This window comes from Apis florea, unplaced genomic scaffold, assembly GCF_048593485.1.
Source record: "Apis florea isolate Af1SG1 unplaced genomic scaffold, ASM4859348v1 contig_3732_pilon, whole genome shotgun sequence".
Taxonomy (NCBI): domain Eukaryota; kingdom Metazoa; phylum Arthropoda; class Insecta; order Hymenoptera; family Apidae; genus Apis; species Apis florea.
This window is the reverse complement of record NW_028256824.1, coordinates 5,193-21,033: the sequence shown is the minus strand read 5'-3', so window position 1 is coordinate 21,033 and position 15,841 is coordinate 5,193. Positions and strand designations below refer to the sequence as shown.

Sequence of the window (15,841 nt, the reverse complement as noted above, 5' to 3'; positions counted from 1 at the left end):
AAAACACGGTTAAACGTTTCCTCGAATTACTGTGTAAAACGCAACGTGTAACGACAAACCAGTGGAAATTGCCTCTAAATGTTCAATATAGTGATCCACTGTCGGGATATCGAAGACTAATAATCACGAAATATTAAACAGATAATGGTTCACTATAGTCGAGAGATCATAAAAAGCTGTTAATGAAATAATTAAACAGTTGTGTGTTACTTCAATCGATCGATAACGTGCTTTTGAATAATTTATATTTATTACAAGTAGGAAGTAAGACTTCTGTTGGATTCTTGCCATCGTGTGTCATAAATAACATAACTATAATATAAACAAATTAAATCGATAAAAATATTTTAAACGAATAATGCATATAGTTGAACACATATCTAGGATTCAACTACCGAAATGTTGAAATACTTTGCATATAATACAAATAATGATTTAGTTTACACAACGATCGAATGTTCATCAAATTAATTACCTGTTTACGAAATTCAATACAATAACTTTTATTATCGAGAGACGAAAGATTAAATTATTATTTTTGTAAATCAGCCGAGAGGGAAATTCGTTGGAAAATTGTAATTAATACATTGCGACGTAACACGGCTGGATAATTAATTAAGCTTATTTTGAAATTATGCAGTCTCTTTAATGAAACATCGGATACAATATTAAGAACAATGCTTGTCAATCAGTTTTTGATAATACACACATGTCATTAAATTTGTGCTCCTCCAATGTGAAACAATATGAAAATTCTTTTTATTCTTGTTCGTCCGTTCCTCGTCACAGTTATTTAAAGTTGAAATGAGATTCGCCATATCAGAAAATTGTCTTTTCATCGGAAAAATAGGGAATAATGATTATGGAGAAATAATAATGGAGTATAATAGTTATGGAAGCTTCTGACGATTTATTGTGAAGCATTTAAATGATTAACAAAAGAGAGATAATAATTGAAACGGTACAAGAGTTATAATTGACGAAAAGAGCAGGGAGGAATTAAAGAGGATTAACATATAGCTTTGAATAATTTTAATAATCCTTCTTATAAAAGTGGCTATTTATAGAGTAATATTTAATCGAGGAAATAATTCAATTAAAAAAGGCTGAGCATTGAAGAAAAAAACAGATTTCATATTTTAATAATACGCTATATTTAATCAATTATTTACAGACCGTGAATTTTCATATTGAAATTTTACATTTCATTAAATTTTTAATTTAAATATTATCTTTATCGTGTCACTTTATCATATACAACGAATTGCAATTTATCTCGAAGCTAATTCACACGAGGAAGTTCATTAAGGGATGTAATTTCATTTCTAAAACTGTCATCTTACCAACCAGCCACGTTCGATATCTCTGTTCTTCTCACAGGCGAACAAATATATTATGCGATCTCGAGACGCAGTAGGTCGAAATCCTTCTAACGCAACTCATTACTGTTCGCATCGCAGGCGTGCAGAATAATGTGGCCCAAGTTTCGAGCATAATTATGTAGCGTAAGGGTAATTACACGGTGCCACGTGGGGAATTTCAAGTTTCCTGCGCTTTCGCGCATCCACGCCATAATTGTGCGCACTCGTGCATGCAACACGAAAAATATATTTCGGCTTGGGTTTCCTAAGGATAGTATTCCATCCTTATTTGTACGAAAAAATTGTGAAACGAAGGAGGATTTAATTCATATTAATCGATCATTGGATGCTGTTTAAGGATCAATAAAGAATTAATATTGAGATATCACAAAAAAAAAAATGTGATATATTCATTCACACAATATGGAAACCTAAGTAATTTCAAAATGTGTTATTAATATACATAAAAAAATCATATTATAAAATATTGTATTAAACCTTTTCGAAATATCAAATGTTCTGTATTTTTTCTAATTTGTCATAAACTTTACGATAGCTGCCATATCATTTTTCTGGTAACAATATTTTGTGAATAACGTGAGGATTCTTATGACGAATCCTCCTCGTCACTAGGATTCATCTCTGAAGAAGATCCTACAACGTAGTGTTCGTGAAACAGAGAATTTCAACGTCGTGACACGAACCAGGATATCAAGAGGGCGGTTACAGACTCGTAAATCTTGCGGATCAGAAAATTCATTCCGCTGGGGGATTAACCAGCTGGAAGAATCAATATCGTTTCGAATCTCGCGCCATCTTCGAAATCGAACCCATCTTACGTTTTCATATTTGATCGGTCGTCACATTTAAGGAACGTGAAAGCAAACTAGAATAATGGATATTAATTTTTATTCGAAGGGTTTATAAAAGTCGAATAATATTTCGGTTTGATGTAGCTGAAATTAGATGCGATAATTATCGCTAGGATGATCGTAACTTTTCATTGTGAGGGAAGCTAAAGTGACTGAGTGGTACCATATTAGATAATAAAGATGAATTTTCATTTTGAACACTTGTTCAAATTGAATTAAAATATACGAATAATATTAGAGTAATTGGAAATAAATTCTCTTTCTTTTTCTTTCATAAAAAAATTCGTTTAATTATACTCTTTTGATAGGTGGTAGACTGTTGAAATGTTTATGCAAATGTGATGATAATGATAGAACTTGAATTTAAATATAAATTTATTTTATCTTCTTAATAGTATGAAGATTTGAATACTTTTCATATTTTTGTGTTTTACGCGTAATGCACATTTTTGGAAAATAATAACAATAAATTTGTACGAGTGATTAAAAAAATAATTTTAGTAATTATTTATACTATTATAAATTTATTTGTAAAACTTTTAAAGGATATTGATTTTAGAGATTAAAAGGAATATTCCAGGCGAGATATATTGATCAATTAATAATAATTTTATGTTTTTACATTAATATCTAATGTTAACAGATACAATTTATTATTTTCACATTTTCCTTATTATCCTTACAAATTATCATATTATCGTATATTAATACGTTATCGATTTTAATCGATTTGTTTTCAAATTTATTCTCGATATTTTTCGAATATTTTTATTCACAGTCACGATTTCTCCCATACAATTTTACGAAAAGAGCACCGAAAAGAATGAAGGCAAAACTGGAAGAAACATTGCTGGGAATATTTCTAAAATTATGCACGCGTGTGTAGACGAACTCGTAGACGAAATATCTGCATATCAACGTGGTACTTGAGATTCTCCTCGTGGCACGGCATAGTTACTCGTTGGAACTTCATCCGCATTCGTGTGTGCGCGCCATCGACATCGTCGCAACCCTTTGAGTCGGTGGTTTCAACGCATGTTGGGATGCCTCGAACGAAGACGTGTCCTTACCCTTGTGTGCCATTGACTTTTTACGCTGAGCTTCTTTCACACGCGTCCCCTTTCCCTCCAAGATTTTTATCTTATTTATTGTCCATGTTTGATTTCGCTCTGTTTTCTTCCTTCCTTTCTTTTGTATTTTGATACGCAGAATAAATAAGTAGATTCGTTTATATCAATTTAATATTTAACTTGTGCTTTCATTCGACGTCACTTTAAAATCAGTTCGAAGTAGTAAATCTTCTTTTATAATTGAGTTGGAATTATGCTGTATTATAAAGTGATAATGAAGAGAAGTTTGAAAGGAGCACTTAAAAATTCCACTCTCAGAAAGTATAATATCACGACCAAAGTTATTATATTGCGTGAATAATGCATTATGGAAATTTTTATTTTATTTAATGAAGAATTATAATAAAAACGAGAGGATTTTATTATATATGCCAGACTATTATGAAAGCTTAATACAATACTGTAAGAATCTAATAATGATTCCTATCATTATGAGAAACGCTTTTATTAATTTGTAACATTTCAAATATAAAAATATAACTTGCCTTACGACACGTTGTTTATAATTGTATAAAAACAAGTATTTCTTTTCTATAAATTCTATACTTTTTTGATCATTACTTAGTTTTCCAATGCTTATATTAAGTTTTCATATTAGTTTCGACGAATTTTCTTCTGTCTCACAGAGCCTCTACCTCTCTATTCCGTCTTCTCGCGTCAGTCAGCCGATGAACTTGTCAATTTTCGTTGGCAGAACGCGTGAAACGATCGGCTGGAGTGAACCCGGTTTTACGAGGCTGCGTCGGATTGACACTTTCACGACGCAACCTTTTTCACGAGAAATATCGATGGTAGACAAGCGTGCGCTTGCCTTTCCTAGGAATAAAAAAAATCTTGAAATTCAACGAATTACATTGCTCTCAATATTTATATTCAATCTTCTTTTGAATTTGAATTTCATAATTGAAAAAGTATCGTTAATCCTAATTTTTAATATACGCAAGAGGAACGAAACGATGATCATTCCTTTCCAGACAAATTCTCTATGAAATTTTCAAATTATTCGAAACACACTCTTTCCATCTCCTTTGATCAAAAGTAATAAGCGACAGTACAATGATTGATGATCATTATAGAAAAAGTGATTAACAAAAAGTTATCCTCACTTTTGATCCCTAAATCTATGAGCTCAATATACTGCTCAAAAGAAACGATATCGTATAATCGTTACTCGTTGAAATTTCATTATAAAAAAAACTTGATATAAAAATTATATCAATAAATTATTTTCATAATTGTATAAAAAAAAAGAAACTATTTATTCAATGAAGATTGAAATAAGTAATTTCGTCTGCGTTAAAAAGAAATTATTCGCGAATTTCCACTGAGACGGTATTTAAAACGTCCCTCCGTTTATTGCCTGTTACAGTTTGGACAGAGATCAGCCGTTCACATTCCAACTGGGAGTTGGCCAAGTTATTAAAGGTTGGGACGAGGGATTGGTGGATATGTGCGTGGGCGAAAAGAGGAAGTTGACCATACCGCCGGAACTCGGATACGGAGAGAAAGGAGCCGGAAACGTAATTCCTGGAGGTAAGATTGTTTCCTACCCTGTTGTTCTTACGATGTTCCTTGTGTCTAATGTTTCTTCTTCTTATTATTATTATTATTTCATCGTTTCTGCCGGATAGAAATTACTTCTCCCCGAATGTCACAATCGTTTTGTTGTATGAGTATTCGATATCAATGTATGAATAAGGTAGATATATAAATTATAGGATTAAATTATAGAATATTGAATGTAAATTAGATATTTATTATTTTTGCGAAAATATAACGTTCCATATTTGTCTGTGTCTTTAAGAAATTATATATTGTTTCTTAAGAATATTTCTTATAATATTCATTTTAATTTACATGAAGTATACATGTTGAAACACAAGATTTTTTTCTATTTAAATATTATATTATTTTCATTCTATAAAAAAATTTTTGCAGTATCAAATATTTTACTGAATACGATTCAATGAAAAAATATTTAATGTTAAAAATGTGTAGAAGATGATAATAAATAATTTAAAATTTCCAAAGATAGTTATACTATAGAAAAATCATTTAACAGAATATCGATTTAAAAATTTTTTCTTTTAAATAGAATTATTAAATTAACTCTATTACATTAATAATATCTAAATCTAGAATCATATTGGATTACGAATTTCAAGATACTTCAATTCATAACTAATTCAAATATTTTCTAAAGATATTTATCACAGATAAAATTATCAGTTAAACGTCAATCTAACAAATTTAATCAAAGAAAATTAATGGAAACGATTAATAATATTTTTACACGTTTATTTATAAAGGATAAAGGGAGAAACAGACTCAGATTTTGAAATACTTCAACTATAATTCTAATCTATCTAGAAATATTTAGCATAGATAAAATTAATCCAAATATTATTGATCCATCGAAATCTTATCAAAACTTTTCCTGTCCATTATCCATTCTATATTCCGCCAATAAAATCTCTCCCCTAAAACGATCACGATCAGAGATATACGTGTATGCATATTCGATACTAACTTTCGATTTATCTAACGTGTATTCCCATGGAAAAAATGAGCGGACAAACGTCGCTGTTGATCCAGCTCGATGGCTGGTGCTCGATTTAATGGTTGACGCTTTATTGGATTTCCGTGCAATTGCATTTTTTAGTCCGATTTCATTACTAACGATTCCCCTTTGTATCGATTCGTTCGTTGGTCCCGTTCGTTTGTCCCCGAGAATCGATGGAACTCACGGATAATTTGAGAAGAGTTAATATTAAAATCGTCGTCGTCAAACCGGTTGAATTTCGTTCCCTTTAAACCGAGACGATTTCTCTTCTCATTGAGGAACGAACGTTTAATACGAATTTTCAAACGATGATTTCAACGTTTCAAAGTGTTGAATAAATTAAACATACAGTTGAGATGTACTTCGAAATCTAAATACGTTTTCCGAAATTCGACGTAATTACGTTTTATATAATTATAATAATGATAATTATAATAATGATTAATTGATAAATTGATAAATTAAATTGCATTCATTGATAATGTGTGAATATTGAAAATATTTGAGAGAAGATTGATTTAGTAGAATTTGGATGATGATAAAATCTCAGATTGATTATTCATTGAAATATTTCTAAATCTAAATTCATCTAGAATTATTTCGTTTACTTTGCATTGATTCTCTATATTAAATTCTTCATTTTAAATGAATGTTACAAATAATTTCTCGAATTCTCGAATTTCCATACTTTTTCCACAAAAATTTTTCTTTGAATCGCGTAATAAATAATGACACATAATTAAATTAATCGCATAACTTGAAAATTTATGTATCTATTATCGAATATTCCTTTGCGAAAATTTTCGTTTCGGATTTGATTAATGAGTTATTAACAAAAAAACATTGATCAATCACAAAGCATATGAATTTACTGCACAGTAATATTGGGTATAAATCGCTATCGTCGTGCTCAAAACAATCGAAACAATATATTTATCATTTTATTTTAAAACCATTTTCACTTGGCTCCGAATATTAATCGATTTATTAATTAACGAAAATTAAAAAAAATGTTTCGTAATGATACTAAAAATGAAACAGATTTCACATTCATTTATCACGCGAATCTTTCACGGTTTTTCTTTTCGAATTTTGTGACGAAAGAACGTGTAACGAAAAATTACAATGTTCGCGGATTTTGCAACGTGAGCGAGGTAACTGCGGTTTGTGCGTTTTATACTTAATTAACTTCTTCACCGTCCAACACCGGGTTCACTCGTCTTCTTTGTGAAAAATATTTGCGCAACACGACGTTTACATTAGCAGCGAAGCGAGACCGGGATATTTGTTGAGTCTCTTCACAGTTGCTTCGTTCTGGTCAACTTTCCAACGTTTCTAAATGTGTTAGATACGGTTCAATGAATGTCAGACGCGATTATCCTTCCTGGAAAGAAAGGATTAATTGTGAAATTGGATTTTTTTTAACACAAATATCGATAAATTTCCTGCTTATACTTCTACTATTAGATCATTTAATTTTCTTAATCAAAATACAAGGATTTTTGTTTCGTTATTATTGAAAAGATAAGATAAGAAAAGATGTATGGTAATTTCTCATAATCTATGTTGATCCCTTATGATGTTAAAATTGATATAAATTAGGGAAATATATTGGAAATATCAACAAAAATTTGATGGAAACATTTATACGGTTGTTAAATTTTTCAGTAAATATTCTGATTAGATTGATAAACGATACAGAACAGATATAGAACAATATCATGCATAAAATATTTGATCGACTATTTTGTCATCCCATTCTTCCCCATACGCAACCACTATTTCAACTAAATGGAAAAGCACTTAAAATGAACGCGAAATCCATCAAAGTAACTATTCTATACCCTGATAAATGGGAGAAAGTGGCTTTGAGCAATCAACCGATCCTCCACAACCTCTAACCCGTTATTTCTCTATCTGATCACCGCACACAGCCCCTGAATTTATACGATGCTCGCAGACAAACGAAATCTATTCGACCGCTGTATTAATTACACACGTTTAAGCAGTGAATAATTAAACAGCATATTTCATTAGGTTATGGCTTAATCAACGATATATAGGACCATCCATAATTAATACGAAATATGCATCGATGTATCGTGGCTACGCGCCCGTTTATTCGTTCGATTTCGCTGAGAATTCCTCGCATGGCCGGCCATATCGTTCCCGATGTAAAAATATGTATTCGCATAAGGAAACATTGTGTAACATGGGGAGAGATTTGTCGTTCTTATCGACGAGCCCGAACTCGACGGTTGCGTAAGAATCGTCGAGATGGAATTGATCGATTAACTCTGGAAATTAAACGTACGTGACTGATTACGAGCTCGTTTCATTTTTTAATAATCGTCGTTTTATTACACAGGGGTTGTGTCACGTAAATGGAATTATCCGTAAGATGCTTCGTTACGAGCAGATTATTTATTGCGATGAGACAATTACAACGTTCAGAAATAAAAATAAGATAATTTGTTTAATAAAAATGTATATCGTAAATGTTTTATGTTGATGTCTCTAGTGTATATTGTATAATTGTATTTTTAATATGTGTTATATATTTTTATTCTATTTCATTAAGATCATTAATAATATAGGATTGGTTTGTTGAATTTTAATCAAAATTTATGGGAAATTTTATCGTGGGATTTATATAGCTGGTATCGTATTATAAAGAAAGAATCTTTTTATTAAGGAATATAAAGAAATCTAATAATTGAACGAGTAAATAAAGTTTATACGAAGTTTATTGAAAAATGAAGTAGAATTAAAATTTAAATATATAAAATATATTTTATTGAAATCGAAAATTTGCTTTCACGATTTAGTACATACATTGAAAGTTTAAAAAATTAAGGCTTGAAAATAATTTAAAAGTAAAGAAGTAAAGAATTTAAAGAAAATTAAAAGAATTTAACACGAAAATTCAAAGATTGTATTAAATTCACAAAGCTAATTTGACAAATATTGGAATTGTAATATTTTCACATTAATCACAAAACAATCTATTTGTATCAAATGTTTGTAACAGTGGTAACTATCTTTGTATTTATCAGTTACATCGCGTGAAGTAGTTTAACTAACGTTCGTCGGTGACTGCATCGATCGATACAAAACCGTGAAAATGATTTACGACAGTTTCGCGACGTAAACCGTGTTGAACGAAGTGATATTTGCAAAAAAAAAAAAAAAAAGAAAAAACACGAGCAAAGAGACAGTTGAATTAAATTTGAAATAAACTCATCCATCTATGCAATTTTTTATTTATTTAGTCGCGAATAAATGTTCCATTTCGTAGATAAATGTTATGCCATTAATCATAAAATCGAGCAAAGTTTTGCCAAAATCCATAATTATTATTCACTCTATATTCTGATGTTTCTACGAAATTAAATTTTTAACTATCATAGAAATCGTTTTGCATTTAAATAAGATTAAGCTAAAATAAGATTGAAATAAAAAAAAATTATATTCTCTTATTGATAATTAATAATCTAAAAAAAAAATATTCTTGGCATAAATAAAATTTCTTATAGCAATAATTAATTAACACGATTAAATAATAATGAAATAAAGAGCTAACTTATTTCCAATAAAAAACTCAAGATAACTTTTAAATCTATTTACAGTCTTAAAGATACCATTAATAATATCCTTATAAGCAATATTTTTCCAGAAATAAACATAATCATCACGTAATTTATCATAAAACTCGATTAAATTCTATTAAAATTAGGAAAACTTTAAACCGCTATAACTTCGAAGGTAATCACTTTTTGTAAATGGATGAGAGATCATTAGAAGCGCTGAACCTTGCACTTTAAAACGCTTTTTCATTCATCTCGATACGACTTCCGGTTCCCGAGATATCGTCGTGTAAAGGAAAAGGTAATTTTTGATCGTTTATTATCTTCGTCCTTATCGCTTACTCGGAACTCTCGCTCGCACTTCGTCTCACTGACCTATTCCAAACTACCAGACAAGCGACAGACGCGATTCCTGGAAATAGTACGCATTTCCAGGAAAATATGTAGGTCACTGACCCATTCATAATCTCTGCCCTATTGAAAAATTCTTATATCTCGGTAACCGATTGAGATATCGGGATAAAACAAAAAGCAACTTCAATGGGATGGTTTTCTCTATTTCCTGAATAGATTTTGATGATAAAATCTTTGGTTCTTTTTCACATTTTTTACACGAAAATTCCAAATTTCATTTGTTATACGTGATTTTCACAATCTATTTTCAAAATGTAAAATATAAAATATATACAAAGATGTAAATTGATTTAATTCCATGATTTTATATATTCATTGATTGAAAAAAAATTTATCTTTAGTATTAATTTCCTCATATTCTGAACTATACTTGAAAATATAATTTTCATTAATATATTAAATCAAAAATTACATTTATACACGACCTGTTTTCCACACGTATATTTATTTCTCAATAATTGTAAAATGTACCTATATTATTAAAATAATCTTTAAATATTTAGAATAGAATAGAAGAAATAAAAATAAAAAAATGTATATGATAATTCAGATTATAAAAGAATATAAACGAAAATAATTGCGACCAGTATTAAACGTCATCGACAGAAATTTTGCCATACATCATACAGAAGCTAGAAGAGACGAGACAGATTTTTCGTATAGATCATGGACGAGGAAATAATAGAAAAGCCATGGCAATCGTCTTTCGTCAGCATTGACAGAGACGTATTGGATTTTTATTGGCTTTCGGTCAATCAATACGACTGAACGGTACTTGCCGGGATCAGTGAAACATAATGGAAAATCAACGTGACTGATCGGGAGAAACCTCGTTCCTCTCTCGTCCTTTTCATCCCGTCATGCCCATCGTGATTTCATATCTCGAGGACGTTTAAACGATATTAACGAAAAATTCGGTATACCTTGAATGGCGAATTTCATCCCTCTTTCTCTCTCTCTCTCTCTCTCTCTCTCTCTCTCTCTCTCTTGGTGTCCTCGAAGCGGATGCCACCGTCTGCCAACGTTTGGGGCGTTTGCAAGTCTGAGTGGAGGAAACTTCTTGGAACGTGTTCGACAACGAGGGCTCTTACTCTAGTAGTATCGTGAAATATTTTATTAACAGATGTGTGTCCTAGGCTCGAGGAAAATGACTCTCTGAGTGCGGTGTAGGTACCAAAGGAAATTTAGGATCTCAAGAAAATAGTCTGCTCGTCTCGATGCAGATTTATCTGTATGAGGAAATGTTAAAATGAGAAAGATTGAAGTAATTGTGAATTTCAATCCTTATTCAAAAAGAAATTAGTAATTTTATATATTTTGAATAAGAATTAATGTAAAAAAAAAAAAAAAAAAAGAAATTGAGTATATATTTCTAACGAGATCATGTAATTCTGATTACAGGTGCTACTTTGCTATTCGAAGTTGAACTGATCAACATCAGTGACTCTCCACCAACCGCGAATGTATTCAAAGAAATCGACAGCGACCATGACAACCAATTGTCTCGCGAGGAGGTGAGAGCAATGGCAAGATCATTTTCATTTTTTTTTAAGGGTCGTTCGGTGAAGGATTTAATACACGTGTTTAATATAGATTATCTAACAAATTAATAACTTATTGCACGTACATATTTTCTACTAATTTTTATCTAACTTTTATTTCTCTATTTCTTTCATATCACTTTTGAATTATAATATTATAAATTTCTTTTAATACACATATTCATTTTGTTTTATCTTAATATTCTAATTCTTATCGCCTTCGTATTCTTACATGATTATTAAATCATGTGGAATTAGAGAATCGAAATTCTTGTTTAATCGATAAAGAATTCATAATCTTCTTTCCTCTGTTGCTTGTTGTATCATCTCATCAAAATTGTCGTTCTCGACACTTGGGCACGGTTCCACGCAACAATTTCATTACAGATAACGGCGAAAGAGCCTGAGAGAGAAATTAAAATGAACAAAGTTTTCCACGTAATTCGTGGGAAGCTTTATTCCATTATTAATAAAACGATACGATAGGATTAACGTATCTCTTTTTTGCTGTGGCTCTTTCTCCTATTGGAAATATGCTGCTTGGTGGAGAAAAAATTGTTTTGTCGGTGAGACTCTTCTCATAAAATTTTCAAGGATCAAAGCGTGGGCCAATCAGGCTTGCTACCAGCTTTATCTCTGGCAAGTGTAAAGGATTAACATGTACACATGTGTCGAGAGAAAGGGATGTTGTAAAGCTTGTAACGTTATACGTAAATATATATATATATACTTTTTTCGTCGACTATTTTTAACGTATATAACGAACGTGCACTAATCCTTTAGTCCCTTTTTTTTTTATTCCAACGCGTATAGAGAAACGTTTTAATCATTTTAAAATATTGTGCAACTGACAATTTTTTAACTGAATATATTGCGTCGGAGTACATTTAAAAACATAGTTGCCAGTTTTATATTTTTCATCCTTTTCGGCTTATTCCAAAAGAAAAGAGCTTTAAATAAATAAAAACACTCGTTCGTGCTGAATTTATATATGCTTACCCTGTTTAAGACAGCTTGAAATGGGATGATTACAAAGCTCCGAATCGAGTTTCATTGGAAATATTGAAATTCCTATAAATCCTTTTGATGACTGACGAACGTATTTTTTTTTTATTCCTTTGGATTACTCATTCTTTTGATATTCATTAGCGTGAATTTTCGAGTTACGTACAATGATTTATGATGTGTAAAATTATATTTAATTATTATTTAATACATTGTTTGGCTTATTAATAGTTTATTTAAACATTAAAAACACAATGAAAAAGTTTTTCATCCTGAGAAGTTCTTTTCAAGTTGTATAAAAGTTGAAGAAAAATGTATTACAATTGAACAAATATAAAACTTTTTGGACAATTCAATTATATGAATTATTCTATATTTTCAGAATAATAATATCCTTAATTACAACAAAATTGAGATAATAATATTTTCATTATAACAATTAGAATTTTCATAAATTTAGAGAGAGTTAAATTGTCAATTTCTTTAATAACCAAAGGAATGTGCACTTTGCGAATAATTTCTAATTTCATTATTATATTATTATTAAACAAAAATTTCAAATCTAATCTCACAAATATACAATCTTCTCTCTCTCTCTCTCTCGCTCTCTCGACAAATGTCGATAATTTCCAATAACGTTGCACGAATAAATCTCGTGCCATTCGTTTATTAAAAACAAACACGAATAAAAAAAGAAAAAGGAACGTGATCTGATTAATCTGGTGTGCGCAGGTGAGCGAGTACCTGAGGAAACAGATGATCGAGGCGGAGAAGGGGAGCGGCGGGGACAGCGAGGAGGTGAAGAAGATAATGGCCGACCACGACAAACTCGTTGAGGAGATCTTCCAGCACGAGGACAAGGACAAGAATGGCTTCATCTCCCACGACGAGTTCAGTGGGCCGAAGCACGACGAGCTCTGAAGCCTTCGTGCCGCGTCGCCGCGTCTCCGGGCACCGCGTCGCCGACGTGTCTCGCGCCACCACGTGTTCCCATCCAAGCGGAATCGCCTCTTCGATTCTCGTCCGATCCGCGAGGAACGTCACTGAGCACGGAACACCTCCATCAATCGTGTCACCTCTCGATCGATCGATCGATCGTTTTTTTCCTTGTGAATTGTGTCTTCGCGAATGAATATCATCCGCGACGGATTCGTCATTATCGTCATTTTCGCCTCTCGGCGAAGAAGAACAGGATTTTTATCTTCATCTTTCGCGCGAAAGAAGGGCATTGGACCAATCGAAGAAACTCTCGTGGATAATCGTCTCTCTCTGGAAACTTGGATCTATATATAAGGAGGAATCGAGAAATCGATCGAAAGAGGGTCGAGAAGGAAGGAGGTACTACGGTTGGCTGTTGTCCAGATCGAAAGAACTTTCTTTCTATTGTGAGTTTGTGCGAGTAATTGGAAGGATTAATGGAATTAAATTTGAGTTTGATTGGGGGTGTGCCTCTTTCCATGAAGCACAAATGATGAGTAACATAAGAATGTGTTGGACGTTCATCCATCTGTATCATCCCTTCGACGAGGGATTATGTTTCTCTCGAAAGGTGACGAGATATAATAATAATAATCACGCGAGGACGCAAGAAACGAAGAAAATTTTTTTCCAAAGGTGCATTCCAACAATAGATATCCGCGAATCCCAAGTCTTGAGGAGGAAGAACTCGCGAAAAGGCACGACTGGGTCGTGCGCGATCGAAAATCTGGCGCGAAGCCGAGGCTGTTCAACGTAATATAATTATACAAATATAGATAGAAAGAGAGATCGAAGAGAGAACGGGAGGGAGAGATAGAGAGACAAGGGTGATTATGTAAAAGAGACCGAGAGAAAGTGTTTTTTCTACACGATTATAGATGTTAGAGTAATTAAATTAAGCGCATCGACCTAAGAAGAATCACACGCGCGAATTCTGTCCCTCTCTCGAAAGCTTCTTCCTTTTTTTATCCGATCACCCCGCTGTATCACACGCGTTCACACACACACACACACGTACAGATAGACAAGATAAACATGATTCGCCATCCCCTTTTTCACGAGGTATCAACAAACCCCGCCGGCATTCTCAGCCACGAATTTCACGCGAGATATATATATGTATATATATATGTGTGTGTATCCAGGACATGTGGTGGAGAGGAACTCGATGGAGGAAGAGACGCGAGAATGCCTCGAGGAAGATCCGTGGTGGAGATGAATGGCGGTCGCAAGAAACGCGATCTTATTTCCCCCATGATCGACGCTCTATCATTAATTACACTTTTAATTGATACGTTTTTATTACTACATTATATTGTATGTTGTTAAAGTTGGACGAAGGTTATAATAATAAATCGTGTGTCTCGAGCACAGTTTGTTATATAAGTCGTTGAGCTTGTTTGATTCGCATGCTGTTTCTGGATCTTTTCCTTTCCCAAACGATTTTTTAATTTGGAATTAAATGATATTTGCAAATTTTACAAATTTAATTCCTCCAACATCCAATCCTTTTCTTTCTGTTTCTGAGAAAAGTGGAAGGGTTTAGTTCATCGATTAAAATTATTTTCTACTCTTTTGAAACTGAAGGCAAAGGAAGAAATGAAATAAATGAATATTCGATATTTTATAGAATAAAATTTTATAACTTAAAGTTAAATCTTATATAAAAGAATTCGTATCATGTACTTAGATTCTTCTTTTTCTTCATTAATAAATAAGTTATATATTATGTATTTTTAATACTTATTTCTTACATTAATAAATTTTAATTTTAACTTTGCAAAAAAAAAAAAAAAGAAAAAATAATAGCCATATATGAAATTTTGTTCTTTATCATTTCGATTTATTTTCCAATAAAATTATCTTCTCTGTTTTAATTTATAAATATACTTTAAATAAATGTAATTGAAAAGTGAAAAAAATAACTATTTTTTTAGCCTTAATAAATTCCATCCTCGATAAACAAATATCAGTGCGAGAGATGACTAATTTAAGTTATATTCCATTTGGATTACTAAAATGTAAATTTGTACCCTATATTTTTTATGCGATAAATTTCATTGACGGCCATGTAAAATAAATTTCAATGAATTTACCAACGATCCAATATCAATACCAAATCCCCATTTGGAATTAAATCGCGCGGATGAAAGAGGACAACAGGAGGAAAAATAGGTAAAAATGAATTAAACGAAACGAAACGGCCCATTATTGCTGCTCTCAATTTTATTTCAAGAATTCATTTCCGCAGAAAATTACAATAATTGCGCACGCGCGACGCCACGTGGCACGATAATAAGATGATAATTAAATTAATTAAGTTTCTCTTCTCGCCGAATAAATCACACCGTTTACAAATATTCTCCTCTCCTAGGTATTCGAAATTCACT

The 15,841-nt window shown here is 31.7% G+C and overlaps 1 protein-coding gene across 4 annotated transcripts in view; it reads left to right on the top strand.

The window, feature by feature from the left end:
* The window catches only part of Fkbp14 (peptidyl-prolyl cis-trans isomerase Fkb14), a 159,955-nt gene extending 145,118 nt beyond the window's left edge, over window positions 1-14,837 (top strand). For 2 of the 4 annotated variants that reach the window (XM_003698278.4, XM_086914744.1), the window contains exons 3-5: window positions 4,733-4,896; window positions 11,329-11,441; window positions 13,206-14,837. In XM_003698278.4, the coding sequence (XP_003698326.1) occupies window positions 4,733-4,896; window positions 11,329-11,441; window positions 13,206-13,394 (466 nt within the window). In that variant the 3' untranslated portion in view covers window positions 13,395-14,837. Of the gene's footprint in view, window positions 1-4,732; window positions 4,897-11,328; window positions 11,454-13,205 lie in introns of all 4 variants that reach the window. The other 2 variants (XM_012493141.3, XM_086914743.1) reach the window with 1 other exon arrangement.
* Window positions 14,838-15,841: the final 1,004 nt, after the last annotated feature.